General features: G+C 40.3%; 1 protein-coding gene across 1 annotated transcript in view; it reads left to right on the plus strand.

The window, feature by feature from the left end:
- LOC309858143 (reelin) overlaps positions 1-14,710 on the plus strand; it is a gene marked incomplete at both ends in the record, with an annotated part of 85,849 nt that overhangs the window by 40,830 nt on the left and 30,309 nt on the right. Inside the window, 5 exons of the mRNA XM_082750830.1 lie at positions 763-983; positions 2,562-2,709; positions 5,047-5,305; positions 6,169-6,418; positions 9,950-10,118. Coding sequence (XP_082606956.1) covers positions 763-983; positions 2,562-2,709; positions 5,047-5,305; positions 6,169-6,418; positions 9,950-10,118 — 1,047 coding nt within the window. The remainder of the gene's footprint in view (positions 1-762; positions 984-2,561; positions 2,710-5,046; positions 5,306-6,168; positions 6,419-9,949; positions 10,119-14,710) is intronic.

Raw genomic sequence — 14,710 nt, forward strand, 5'->3', positions numbered from 1 at the left:
GTTTCTATGATCACTGGAAATGGGACACATTGATAGGGTGCAAAAATGAATGTGCATGCCGTCTCTGTATCCATCCCCTCAAAACTAAATCTGTCTTCTTTGAATTGAGTTTTGTGTCTGATAAAATATACTAAAATTTTTTGGATGACTACCTAAATATGTAGATTATTTTCAAGAAGCTGTCATCCACAAGATGATAGGGCAATATACTTGGAAATAAAATTAATTCAAGGTTGTTGAGGGCTGGAACTAGGATGGTATGGGGAGTAACTGCTTAATAGACACAAAGTTTTCTTTTGGGGTGATGAAAATGTCTTGGAACTTGATTGAGGTGGTGGTTTGCTAAACACTGAATGGGATGACTCCCACCCCATTGTACTCTTTAAATGGTTAATGCTTACTTTTGTATAACGTGAATTTTTCCTCAATTTATGAAGAAAAAATGAGTTATGCAGAGTGTAGATAGTTAGAATGGAGGAAGCATCACCAAAGAAGTCAGTATTGAAAAAGGTGGAGGGTCAGGTGGAGTTTGACCCAACGATAGGATTGGGAAGGGCTTACGGGAAACAGGAACATAAACTGGCAATTATCTTGGAGATTGAGGAACAGAGTTTGTGTTCTTGAGATGTCAAATTGTGTTTTCTACTTCTTTTGTGTGGTGCAGAGGTAGTAACTGCCCACTGCTCCTTGATTGGATGGCCTTACTTTGAAGCTGTGTTGTTATGTTGATTCAGTTTTAAAAGCCTTGTGCCTCTTTTCCAGATCTGTGCGTTTCAGATGGTACCAAGGATTTTACCCCGCTGGCTCTCAGCCAGTGACGTGGGCCATTGATAATGTCTATATTGGTCCCCAATGTGAAGAGATGTGCAGTGGACATGGGAGTTGTATCAATGGAACCAAGTGTATATGCGATCCCGGCTACTCAGGTCCCACCTGTAAAATAAGCACCAAAAATCCTGATTTTCTCAAGGATGATTTTGAAGGTAATCTTTTAAAATAAAACCTAGGTAGCTTTGTGAAAGAACTTACGTATTAAATGTAATTTGTAATACAGAAGTAATCACGAATCCCATTCTAACATTCCATTATTTAGCCTTACAATTGGGACCACCCATGGCTTCATTTAGTTCTGAATTATATGGGGTTCTGTGTTCAAAGCAATGCAGTGAGAATGAGTCAGGCCGTGCTTGAGGGAAATAAATCTGTTCACCACTTTTCTATCACATGGAATCGCTGATTGATGATAATTTTAAAAAACTATCTCTAGCGAGTTAATCCTAGATAGGAGTCACTCATCATCAACTCATTGAGCAGCCTCTCATCACTTTCTGTACCTCAGTTTTATATCTAGAATCTCACATCATTATGTCTGATGATGTTATAGAAAAATGTGCTTGGATATGTACTCTGATAAAACAATGGGAAACCATTCTCATAAGAGAAAGTCTAATCAACTGTAATAACTATGCATGTTAGGATAGTGGGATCAGAAGATTTCTTTCTTTTTCCCGAAAAGATTTCTTTTCTTTTTCTTTTTCTTTCTTTTTCCCAAGTTGTTTATACAATTGTTATAATAGACTTATGGTTTCAAGGTACAATTTAATATTAGATTTAGGTATATCAACACAGTGGAGTGTGATGCAGCCATAAGAAGGAATGAAATCCTGATTCATGCCACAACGCGGATGAACCTTGAAAACATGCCAGGTGAAAGAAGTCAGACACAAAAGGCTAAATGTCATACGATCATAGAACATCCAAAGTAGGCAAATCCATAGAGACAGAAGGCCGATCAGCTGTTGCCTGGGGCTGGGTGAGAGGGAGAAGAGGAGTGGCCGCTTAATGGGTATAAGGTTTCCCTCATGGGTGATGAAAAGCTTCTAGAACTAGGTAGTGGTGATGGTTGCACAGCATGAATGTGAATGTACTAAATCCCACCAAGTTGTTCACTTTAAAATGTTGAAAATGACCCAATTTTGTATTGTGTACATCTTACCAGAATAAAAATAATAATAATAATAATAATAAAACCCTAGATCTAAGGTAAGTATCTGGAGAGATTTGTGAGCTGGTTTTGAAAGACATTATTTAATAGAAAATATTAAATTACTCTGTCATTTCTTCCATTAAAACTGTGGTTTTTTAAATATTTTATAATACCTGCCAGACACGGTCCTCAGAGTAGCAAAGACAGAATGAAGAGGCCAGTGGAAAAGCTACGTAAATTACCCTCTCTTACTTTTGGCCTGAATCACTCTCTGACTAGCCAGTGTCATTTTTTGCACTGTAGGAGAGCTGAGCGAAGGACCCATCTGGCTGGACCATAGCTACTCGGGAAAAGCCCCACCCCCCCTTCTGTCTTGTGGCCCCTTAAGTTGAAGAATTCAGAAAGCTGAACTGTTGAAGAGACCTCTTCTCCCAAAATATGTGACTTTACATAAATAGTATTCATGGCTTTGTATTTTAAAACTGCCCAAAGCAGTTTTACCTCGTTCCTTTAAAAAAAAAGAGTATGACTGTCTTTGGGGTCATAGGTAAATCACCCTTACCACTTTTTTCAGGTCAGCTAGAATCCGATAGATTCTTACTAATGAGTGGTGGAAAGCCTTCTCGGAAGTGTGGAATCCTTTCCAGCGGAAACAACCTCTTTTTCAATGAAGATGGCTTGCGCATGTTGATGACAAGAGATCTGGATTTATCACATGCTAGGTAAACGTTTTTAGATGCTGTTGAAAAACCACATTGTGATGTACAGTAACAGAACATAATCAAATCAGAAAGAAGCCAACATCTCAAGGACAAGGCCTTCCGCTGGAAATGCTGAGCTTCTCTCTTATCTAAGACTCCATTAAGACACAATTCATTTAATTCTGATCCTAAAACCGAGAGAGCTTGGTGAAATAAGCTAGATCAGAAATGAAACATAGCTAAACAGACAAAAGTTAATATAAGATTGGTGATATTTACAAGGTGGTTTCTAGGAAATGACAATGGTTTGCTTCCTTTCACTTCAAGAAAATAATGTTGCATCTTTTTCATCCACCTTCTAGAGAATACTTTGTCTGGGCACTTGGATGATGTGGAAAGTTATCTACATGCTTAATAGAAAGCTTAATTGAAATACAATACATCCTCAAATTACCAACCATTAATTTTCTGTCCATTGGCAATTTAAGTTAAGAATATTTGAAGTGTGGTCTTATTCTTAATAACCATTTCTTTCCAATGATTTGCTCATGCTTTCTAGGCACTCATTTTCTGATTTGAGCACAGCCTCTCAGAAACAAACATTTTAAACTGGCTCAGAGGATTATGTCCTGTCAAGATGTGTATCCCTTGATCATTTGACGAGCCAAAAACTTAGTCAGGAAAATAAAGAAGACCACTGAACATGTGTAAAATGGAACCCTGACCTATTTTTGCAAGTAAAAAAAGAAGTTGTGTTTTGGGTTTTTTAAAACATTTCCGAGTATCTTAAAATAGATCTTAACATATGTATCTTCCTCTTTCACCTAAATCATTTATTTATTGAATTATTAATTTGACCATGCTCCATAAAAAAACAATTCTGTGAGATAATAATTTTACAGTAATAGAAAGCAAAATTTTTTTTCTCTTCAACCTATTTTAATGCACATAGTTTAATCTGATGCTCTTTATTTCAGATTTATCATTGGCTGCAGAGTTCTCTAATTTAGAAATTACTGGATTTTTCTAAATAATTCTGATGTGGATTTATCCATAACTAAATTAATCTACAAACATTCCCTGATACAAGTAGACAATAGACCAAAAGATTTTTTTTCTGTAAATGGTTATTATTTTTATAGATATCGACATTCACTAGGCACTAACTATGTATTTTTTTTTTCATTAATCCAATGTTAAAAGCTCCATTATTTATCTCATCTCAGTAGCATGCTGTGTAGGATTTGCATACATTGACCTCAAAATGCTCCATGTAAAATCCCAATTTTCTCAGGGTTATAAGATAAATGAATGCCTAGTTAATGGGATGGGGGAGGGGAGGAACCCATAAAGAGTGCATGGTTTTATATATGGAACTGATAACTTTTATTATAAGTCCCAATATGCTTCCTGTGTTTGACATGCATACATAATTGGGCGCGTGTGTTGGGTTACACATGAAATTTATTCCGCATTACAGGCTAGCACGGAGGCCAGACCAAGCACCAGCAGCTTGCCTGCCAAAGATAACATGTGATCTAGTTTTCGTTGGCAACCCGGCTTGTTGCTGCCACTCTGTCCACCTCCCTGCCAGCTGGGAAGGCTGCCCTTGGCCGGCCGCCACAGTTCTTGATGGCCAGTATCATCCATCCCAGACCCGGCAATAGTCAGAGGCTGACACAGCCCCCCCCATCACCACCCCACGCTCATGCTTCCCTGCCCCTGGCACAAAGGATGGCAAAGAGGCCCAGTTTGACACACCTCTTCCAAGAGATGCCTGGCCTTTCACAAAAAGGCATTACAGCTGCTGCATTTAAATGTGTCTCCCCCAGGCAGTAATTGGAGATCTGAAAAACGGCTGGTAAAACCAGAAGGTGTATGGTTTTGCCAATTAATGGCATAAACTACATTCATAACATTCTTCCAGTTTCAGAGACTAAGGACAGATTCATCTTAAATAGATAACAATACATAGCCCTGTGCTTGGAGAGTCTTGGAGCCCTTCCTTCTTCTTACAGGAAAACCAGAGGGGACAGTGAATGCTCAGTTCCCTCAGACTTATCTGTGTGGAGGGGGCCAAAATACAAAAATTGGTACAGAGTTGCCTTTTTCCAGACTTCACATTTTATGAACTCCCTCATGTTAAAAAGGAAAATTGGACTTTGAAATGATTGCTCGGGACATTGATTAAATCATCATATTCGTTAAAGCCATGCACTCCTCTGCCCAACCCCCCCAACCTGCCATGATCCTGTGGGCTTTTCTTTTGTAAATAGAGTGAATTTGTCACTGAAGTGTGTTAAAAAAAAAAAAAAAAAAAAAAAAAAAAAAAACTACAGTCAGTCTTCCTCGTGTCAGATTTGTGCAGTTCTTCATGAGACTGGGATGTGGTAAAGGTGTCCCTGACCCCCGGAGCCAACCTGTGCTGCTTCAGTATTCGCTCAATGGTGGCCTGTCATGGAGTCTCCTTCAGGAGTTCCTTTTCAGCAACTCCAGCAACGTGGGCAGGTACATCGCCCTGGAGATACCCCTGAAAGCCCGCTCTGCTTCTACTCGCCTCCGCTGGTGGCAGCCGTCTGAAAACGGTCACTTCTACAGTCCCTGGGTTATCGACCAGGTCAGTCCATTCAAGATTATCTATTGTAATTGTTGGCACTCGAGCCGTGTGCAGCCTAGATCGCATTCGGTCCAGCCCCCTCACTCAGCCGAGGGAGCCCGGGACCCACCATTGAAGGACTTGCCCACGGCCACACAGCTAGATTAGATTTGCCATTTAGCTTCCTTTCGTTCTCTTTTCCTTCAGTCGGCTGAGCCTATAAAAACAAACAGCACAACAGAAGGCCCAGGTCCTGCGCATAGAGAAATCTGCCATATGGATAGAGGGACTTTATCAAGCGTGATGTGAGGTTATAATTCTCTGAAAGGGAAAATGTGCAAATTAGCCATGGTACCACATCCAGTCATTTCCAAATCCTCTTTCCTAGCCTTTGAAGAAGAAATAAATAAATCTTCCTAACATCCTTATGGAGAGTTCTAAGGGATCTTCATACATAATAAACTGCATATGAAAAAGAACTCAAAAGAACCTGTTAACAAACGGTAGAATCCAGGCAAAGACCTGGAACTGAAATGCCTTAGGATACAACTGTCCTTAAATAGAAATTTCACATGGAACATAATCACACATAAAGCCAAATTTTGCTTTCCCAGCTTGGGCGCGTGTAGTTTCCAAAGGCACAGTTTGGCCCATGAAGGCTGTGAATGGTTTTGTCAATACCTCGATTTGTTTTCTGCCGCTTCTTGCCAGATGGGCAGGCAGGCCACATAAACAAAAGCATTCTGAAAGACCCCCAACAGGAGGCTCGCCGTGTGATGCCAGTGTTGAGCAGTCCAACGGGTAAATACAAACGAGAGCACCAAACTCTCTCATATCTCAAAACCATATTGAAAATTCGTTTTCTTTAAAAAAATGTATTTCAGATTCTTATCGGAGGAAATATTTCTGGCAATACGGTCTTGGAGGATGATTTCACGACTCTGGATAGTAGGAAATGGCTGCTGCACCCAGGAGGCACCAAGATGCCTGTGTGCGGCTCTACCGGTGACGCCCTGGTCTTCATCGAAAAGGCCAGCACCCGCTACGTGGTCACCACAGACATTGCCGTGAACGAGGATTCCTTCCTACAGATTGACTTTGCCGCCTCCTGCTCGGTCACTGACTCTTGTTACGGTAAATATTCCATCTCCGGGAAGAGGGACAGACATGTGTAAATGGTCATCCATCGCCCCTCTGACAAGTCTATAAGCAAAACAGAAGCGCGCATCAGTCCAACCATAATCGCGTTCTTGAAAATGGTGTATATACGTCAAGTTTTAGAAGTGTCTTTTTTAAAGCATCAGAATGTGTGCTTATCTTTAAGTGTATGTATTTGAAGACTTTTTTACGTATAAAGAATAATGCCTCATTTATCTCTTTTGGAAAATCCGGATTGTTTTTTTACCATCAGACTTGCAGAATTAGGGACTCTCGTCACATAGAGAATGCCAGCATCAGCAATAGGATTTACACATGAATTGGTATATACATGTGTTTTAACTCATAGGGCTTTAGATTAGTTCAGCTACTGTCTTCTTTCCGTCACCCCAGGAATCATGAAATTTTGCTGTCCCCATTTTGCTATACACTTTTTGCCATTCTGGGTCATAGCATATTCTAGGCCACCTTCATTGTGGCCAGTGTGCATCCTCTGAATTGTGCACATTCACTCATTCACACTCACATATACCTTGCATGTGGGTGCACACGCACACACATGCACACACACACATAGACACACCTATCTTAGAAGGTATAAAGACTGACATCACTGCATACTTGGGCCCTTTACTGTAACTTGCAGACCTGTCCAGATTCTGAGGGTCTTCTGGTCTTTTACCTCCAGAAGATCCAGACTTCTTCCTGGAAGTATCATTCTTCCTCCAGGAGAGCCAGACTAGAATGTCCACAAGGACTATTTTCTGTTTTAGATTCCAGAGGGCCAACATCTGACAAATTTGGTTACTTCCAAGGTCTTGCAAAATCCAGATTTTTCAGATTTACCCTAGTTTTAACTTAAGGGACATATCTTAGAGGGAATCCCAGAAGTGCTCTTTCCACCTCAGATTCAGTCAGTCAACTCTAAATTCATCAACGGGGTGGAACTTTAATAAGGATAAGGTACACATCTGTCTTCAACAGGTATAGCTGAGGGGTACATCAGAAAGTTAGAGTCCGGTAGATGATGAAGTCAAGTGCTGTATGCATTGGTACTACAGCATAATGTACTGAAAGCTCAAAGGAGAGTGAGATGACCAATGGATGGCCAATCCAAGGATCTGGGGAAGATTTCACAAAGAAGCTTAGTCTCAAGTGGGCATTGATGTTTGGAATGGATTTGAAGGGTGGATGGAGAAGAAAGGACATCCCAAGCTTGCAGCATAAACAAAGAAGCAGAGATGGGGTCCTCCTCATCCATAGGGAAAACCACGAGCAGACCAGCCTGAACAGGCAATATTTGCATCTAGTGGAGGAGAGAAGAGTGCTGCTTTTGAAAATAGAAAACGACGTTAGGGTCTTAGATACCTACTTCCTCCATAGCTTGGGAAGGCAATGAGAACTCAGGTAAATTATGACCCAGTAGGCGTGCAGCAGCACCAGGACTGACGCTTTGCCCTCATAAGTCCAGTCCTCTGTATTTTCTACTGCAGGCTGGTGCATCCTCTTGAGAAAGGTTGAACTGAATGATACAATCGAAGAGGAAAGTAGATAAGCAGAGTTGGCAGCTAAGGAAGAAGAGCCTTGAAAGGCACATACTAGAATCTGTGCTTGACGAGGACATGAATAAAAGGGCACAAGGGCAGGCGAGTGACATGGTCTGTTTTAGGGAGATTAGCCCAGGAGCTAAGAGAAGAATCCTAATAAAGAACCTCAGTGGTCACCTCTGTAGGAGGTGATACGGTCTTCACTGTGTGGCAGGAAGAAAACTGGAATGGATAAAATTGAATGAGACAATGCAAGCACAAAGGAAAGAAGCAGAAAAGTCTCAAAACCAGGTGCCAGTTTGAATAGAGAGAGTAAAGAAGAGAGAAGAGTAAATTTCTAAAATAATTTCTGAATTTTGAACCCGGAAAACCAGTGCCAAAGGTATGGCCATTGAAAGACTTGGGCAGTTAAGAAAAGATGTTTATTTATGGGGGGAAATGGTGAGTTTTTATTTAGTTTGGGTGCAAGTAGCTTTAAGTGGGGGTGCCCTTGACTAAAGAGGATTTACGATATAGAAAGCAGGAACTTTGTCTAAACTGTGCATTACAATATGCCAACATCCGATGCGATGCCAGGCTGAGTAAACATTTATTGAATGAAGGAAATTAATTGGAGACATAAAATTGGCAGTTCTGGGCACAGGGATAATAGTTAAAGCCTGAGGAGTATACACAGAGAATAGAAGGCCAGAAATGGAGTTTGGAAGAATGCCCATAACTGGGCTCGTTAGTACGGGAGTCAGAGGGAAAGTAAGACAGGAGATCCAGAATAATGTCCTCCAAAAGAAAAGAAAGTTTCAAGAACCAAGGAATAATCAATAATGTCCATCATTGTAAGAAGGACAAGAACAATGAAGTCTGAGCAGGACCACTGTATTTCACTAGAAGGGTTGCTAGGGACCGTGCTGCAGTGAGGGGTCCCACGCCGGCTGTGCGTGAGAATCACCTGGGAAGCTGCATGGCTCCTGACACCTTGGCTGTGCCCCAGGAGAGTGAAATCACAGACCCTGGGGCTGGGATCCTGGCATTCGTGCTTTCTAAAGGTACCCAGGTGATTTCAGTGTGCAGCCACGTTTGAGAATCATGACCTTAGAGGAAGCAATTTCAAGACAGAAGTCGGGGCTCGAGTAGTTTTGATAGAGACTGAAGCAGGGAATCAAGAGGAATACAAAACATAGGTTCTAAGTTGGATTTTTCAGACAGAACAGAAAGAAACTGCTTTTCCTAGACCCACAGCCTGACTGCATGCTTGGCTACCTCCTTATACCTCTCTGATTCCCCAGTACCTTCCCTCATACCGTACAGCAGGATATGTGAGCACGAGGGATTTTGCTATTTCTAAGAAGCTTTACCTATAGCAGGAGCAAAATTGGCATTGTTAGTCAGGGTCCCTGTGGAATGGTCAAATTTTGAGAAAGTTGATCAATTTTTTTAAGCTATGTAAAGGTAATCATTAAAAAGTATGGTTACTATGTTTGTACTTGCAAGTTAACCATGAAATAAACAGACATAGTTGTTATAGTATATATACATATAATTTTATAATTTCATAACATACCTTAACTATTTATATACAATATACTATATATATATATATACACACACACACACAGTAAGTATATATATAACTACCATTACTATTGCTTACCTACATATGAACAATGGTTTTGTTATGATTAGAAAGCTTCTCAGTATACAGAGTGATTCAGGAAATTTTATTTTATGTTTCACTTGATCCTAGCCCCTTGAAAGAAAAATGATTTTAATCTGGTAAGTAAAAATTAGTAACTAGCATTATACAGAAGGAAAAATAAAACCAAGAAATATTTCAAAATAGGAAACATAAATACGGAGGAAAATCAAATTGACATTTGAATTAAAACATAAGAAAACATAAGTAATTATGGTTCCTGGGTCTACGTACATGTATTTCTATGCAGAATAACGTTTTCTGTTCCAGCTATTGAATTGGAATACTCAGTAGATCTTGGATTATCATGGCACCCATTGGTAAGGGACTGTCTACCTACCAGTGTTGAGTGCAGCCGCTATCACCTGCAGCGGATCCTGGTGTCAGACACATTCAACAAATGGACCAGAATCACTCTACCTCTTCCTCCTTATACCAGGTATGGGTGCTTCTGCATGTAGTGAACCCCATTTGATATTATTTGACATGCTGGATTTTAAGACAACAAGTTTGAATGATATACATGCAATTTGTTCCTTGGTGATGGTATTGCCAGGCATGAATTTCTAACCAAAACAGGGGCACCTGGCTGCCTCAGTCTGTAGAGCATGTGACTCTTGATCTCAGAGTTGTGAGTTTGAGCCCCACATTAGGCACAGAGTTTACTTTTTTAAAAAATGAGCAAAATAGGGGGTACCTGTCTGCCTCAATCAGTGGTACATGTGACTCTAGATCTTGGGGTCATGAGTTCAAGCCCCACATTGGGCATAGAGCTCAGCTGGGGAGGGAATGTGCTATGGTGAGAACAAAAGGGGGGAAAAAAAGGAAAGAAAGAAAGAGAATTTTAAAAAAACAGGGTGCCTACCTGGCCTGACTAGAAGAACACGCAACTCTTGATCTCAGGGACATGAGCTTGAGTCGCACATTAGGTGTAGAGATTACTTAAATAAGTAAATAATTTTAAAGTTTATTTTCTTAAAAAAAAATAAAAATAAAAAAGCGAAGTTTATTTTCTTAAAAAAAAATAAAAATAAAAAAACCATGTGGTGACATGGTTCTGTGATTTCCCAAAAGCCAGGTCTATACTGACTTTTACTTAACATATTTTGAAAAAATGGCATATCCAAGAAAATAGTGGCTGAATCAGTGAGAATTGCCAGCTTGATTCACTTAAATTTAAAGGAGTCACATTAAATACAGAATAGATTTAAATGGAGTCTACTTTCTGTTCAGTCTGACTACTGTAGAGATAATAGTGAGTAGTGTCAAATCAAATAGAGCAAATAAATGTATATTAGAATTATTGTCTGCTTTTGAAATTGTATTTTTAAGAGTATCTTGAGAATTATTGCCTGGAGCATTCTTTTTCTATGGAAAACAATGACTACATCATGCATGGTGCCTCTAAGAAATGACGGTGTCTTCATAAAAGTGCCTGGTAAATGCTTTATTTGGGTAAAACAGAGACTTCACCTTGCCTAAGGGATAGGGCTAATGACACTCCCTTTTCACTAAGTAGGTACTAATCATAGGGAAGCTTTAAAATCTTGATAGTAATTCCCATTACCTCCAAAAAAAAAAAAAATGCAAAATGGTAATCATTTGTTGCCATTAAGAGAGAAGCAAAGCTTCTGTGGAATAGAAGGTACAGTTTGGGCTCCCCACAAATGAAAAATGAATAAATCTTCCTAGCAAATGACCATAAAATTCAACTATTCATCTAGGACATAACTTTTCTTGGGATTATCATAAATGGACTGGTTGTGGTTACTAACAGCCAAGGGCTCCTACAATTGCTGGCTCAGAGGTACAAGACTATATTAGCTGTCAGTAGAGTTGCCAAGTTTAAATGAGATACGTGAGATTTTGTTGCTCATTAAAGGTATTGCCGTGCATGAATTATTAAGGCGATCTTAATAAGTAAAATAGAAAAAAAACTCTATTAAGGCAGTAGTCTTCTAAGGCTTTATGAATTCTGTGAATTATTACCCAGCTACTTGGTAGCATTTTGCAAATAAATGACATTCTAAGATTTATTCCAGCTAGTCATTATACCCTTGAGTCTTCTACTCAAGAAAGGTAATTATTCCTCATCTTTAAATCTGTATTTTAATTGTCTTTTGCACATACCCATAAGAATTTTGACCCTTTTGAGTGACATTTAAAAAATCTGGTGAGCATCCATTTCTTCTTGTTATCATATTGAAAATATGCAGTTTGCTTATCATGCTACCCTCAAAGCCCTTTTTGTACAATGGCCTTACTGCCTTAAAGTAGGCCCTCTGGGTGATTCTGAAAGAAATGCACATGCATAGAGCCCAAGCCAGACCCACCTCTTACTGTGCTCTGCCATATGCCAAAGATCATTGGAACAATGTGCGAGGCTCGGAGCACTTTGTCTCAAACACAAGTTAGTGTATCTCAACTATACGTGCTCTTAGTATCCTATTACTTTTTCAATATGGCATTTCTGTGTTTTGAGCTGAACTTACAGCCTCAACATCTGCAAAGTATTGAGACATCTGTGCTTGCATGGTCACTAGGACAGAATTGAGAATTTCAGTTTGTAGCTCTTTGCTGTAAACAAAAATGAGGCTGAAGACTTGAAACTTTGTGTTAAGTAGGGGTGAGGAGTGACCATGACAATGTGCCGATGGTAGGTCTGTCCGCTCACTCAGTTATGGTAGAAAGACAAGACTAGGATCCCCGTATTGTTGTCAGAGCAGTAATAAGAGTCAACTGAGACTCTTGCACCGTGCATAATGTAGTTGTAGATGTTTGTTGGTATCCACAAACTGACATCAAACCCCTACCCAGTCTAAAATGGCCAGTAGTCAACAATGGAGATTCTTCCTTCATTTAGTCATCTATTAAATGAATATTTTTGAAACATTTATATGCTAGGTCTGTACGAGGGGCTGAACTTATCCCTGCCTCAACAAACTTTACATGCAGTGGGAGAGAAATCACCAGTAATCGCAGAAGTAAATAAAAAATTCAACTGCAGTAGGTGATGTGGGACAGTTGCATGATGCTGAGAGATTATGTGTCCTAGGGAGATTTGTCTTAATCAGCAAAGTCAAGGGACACCCTTTGGAGGAAAGCATAATTGAAGTTAGAGCAGTGTTCCAGACAAGGAAGACAGCCTATGGTAGGAGGTAGCAGACATATCTGAGATACTGAAAGAATGGATCTGACCTAGAGAGAAAGTGGAGTGAGATGGAGTCAGACCATGAAGAGTATTGCACGTCATACTGAAGATTTGGGGGTATGTCAGGGATGCCTGGGTGGCTCAGTCAGTTAAGTGTCTGCCTTCAGCTCAGGTCATGATCCCAGGGTCCTGGGATCGAGCCCCACATCATCATGCTCTCTGCCTATTCTGTTCTCTCTGCTCAATGAGGCATCTGCTTCTCTCTCTCTCTCTCTCTCTCTCTCTGTGCTCTCTTCCTCTCCCTCTGTGCTCTCTCTCAAATAAATAAAATCTTGAAAAAAATTTTTTAAACAATTTGGGAATATGTCATATAGGTGCTTAAAAACCTACTAAAGTGCTTGGGAATAGAGGGACACTGTTGCTGCTCAGATTTGCACCAGAAAAGCTTATTCTAATTGGAAGACAAATTGGGGATGATAAGAGTTCCTGGAAGGAGACTCTTGAAGAGGCAGTGAGCGCTGGTAGCTTGGACTAAGGTGCTAGAGACATGAAGGGAAGTAGAGAAATTCAAGAGAAATAGAAGCAAAATTGAGTTTCATGGTGAAGTGGACATAAGAAGATGAGGCCAGGGCCAATGTTGAAGATGACTCTGGTTTCTGAGTTGAACTGAATGGATGCTCGTGCATTTCACTGGGCAGGGAGCACTGAGATTGATCACAAGTCACATCACACTCTGCCCTAGACGTTTCTACCTAAATAAACTGAGAGGGCTAGAATCCTCATCTCTATCATTCCCATATATACTGGTTCAGTTAGATCTTACTGGAAATTTTTAAAAAATGAATGGAGATCATTGTGGTTTAGTGGAGACTCTGGCTTTTCAGCCCTGTGAGCTTTTAAACAAGTCATTCCATGTCCCAAAGCTGTAGGGTCCTCATATGAAAAGTGAAGAGACTTTTTGCCATATAAAAACTCGAATAAATGTGCAAGGACGAGCTTGGGACATTGTGAACATTTATATTACATAGATCATCATTATATTTATACATTGACTACATGATCACACTCGGGATTATCAGGCTTTATCTTCAGTCAGATTAAGAAGCTTCCTAAACTCGCTTAACAAGAGAAGCCAATGGTAATGGTCAGACACTGTCTTAAGTTCCTGCCCTGAAGCAGGTTACCATCTGATTGGGGAAAAATTAACAACTTAAAAATAAAATGTGCCGTATGTAATTGAGAGCTTCAATGAGGAATGGGCTAGGGATGCCATAGATACTAAGAGATGGGCGACAGTGTTGAATGCAGACTTAGAGGGGGGGTTGTGGAAAAGATGGGCGCTCTCCTCAAAGGATGGCTAGGAATTATTAGGTGGGTAAGGAGAAGAACATTCTAAACTAGGGAAACAATGTGAACAGAACATAAGGGCCTGGCAAGCACCCAGGAGTTGCTGATGAAGGCAGAGGGCTCATACCTGGAAGCTGTGGAAAGTTGTTTGTTCGTGGAGCTGGCTGAACTTACAAGCACTGAAGCAAAGCAGAGGAGTTTAGACTTGATGGAAAAATGAACTGTGGTGGGTTTTGAAATGGAGAATGTTCTTCCAAGGAAAACAATTCTCTTACTTAAGAGAAGGTGGCAGAGGTGTTGTGATCATGACTTATGTGAAGCAACAAGGGTCTGGGCTACAGCTAACAAGAAGGGGATGAGATGGATATTACAGGACATTTCAAGGAAAGAACTGACAAAACTCACTAGCTGCTTCTCCACCTTACACATCAAGAGATGACTCTGGAGTTTGAAGCCGGAGAGAGCGGGGAGAAAGCTACAGTTGACTCCAGGAGGGACAGTGTGACAAACTTAACCAAATGAAGCTGAATTCA

Source organism: Mustela nivalis (genome assembly GCF_964662115.1).
Source record: "Mustela nivalis genome assembly, contig: HAP1_SCAFFOLD_1917, whole genome shotgun sequence".
In the NCBI taxonomy this organism is placed as follows: Eukaryota; Metazoa; Chordata; class Mammalia; order Carnivora; family Mustelidae; genus Mustela; species Mustela nivalis.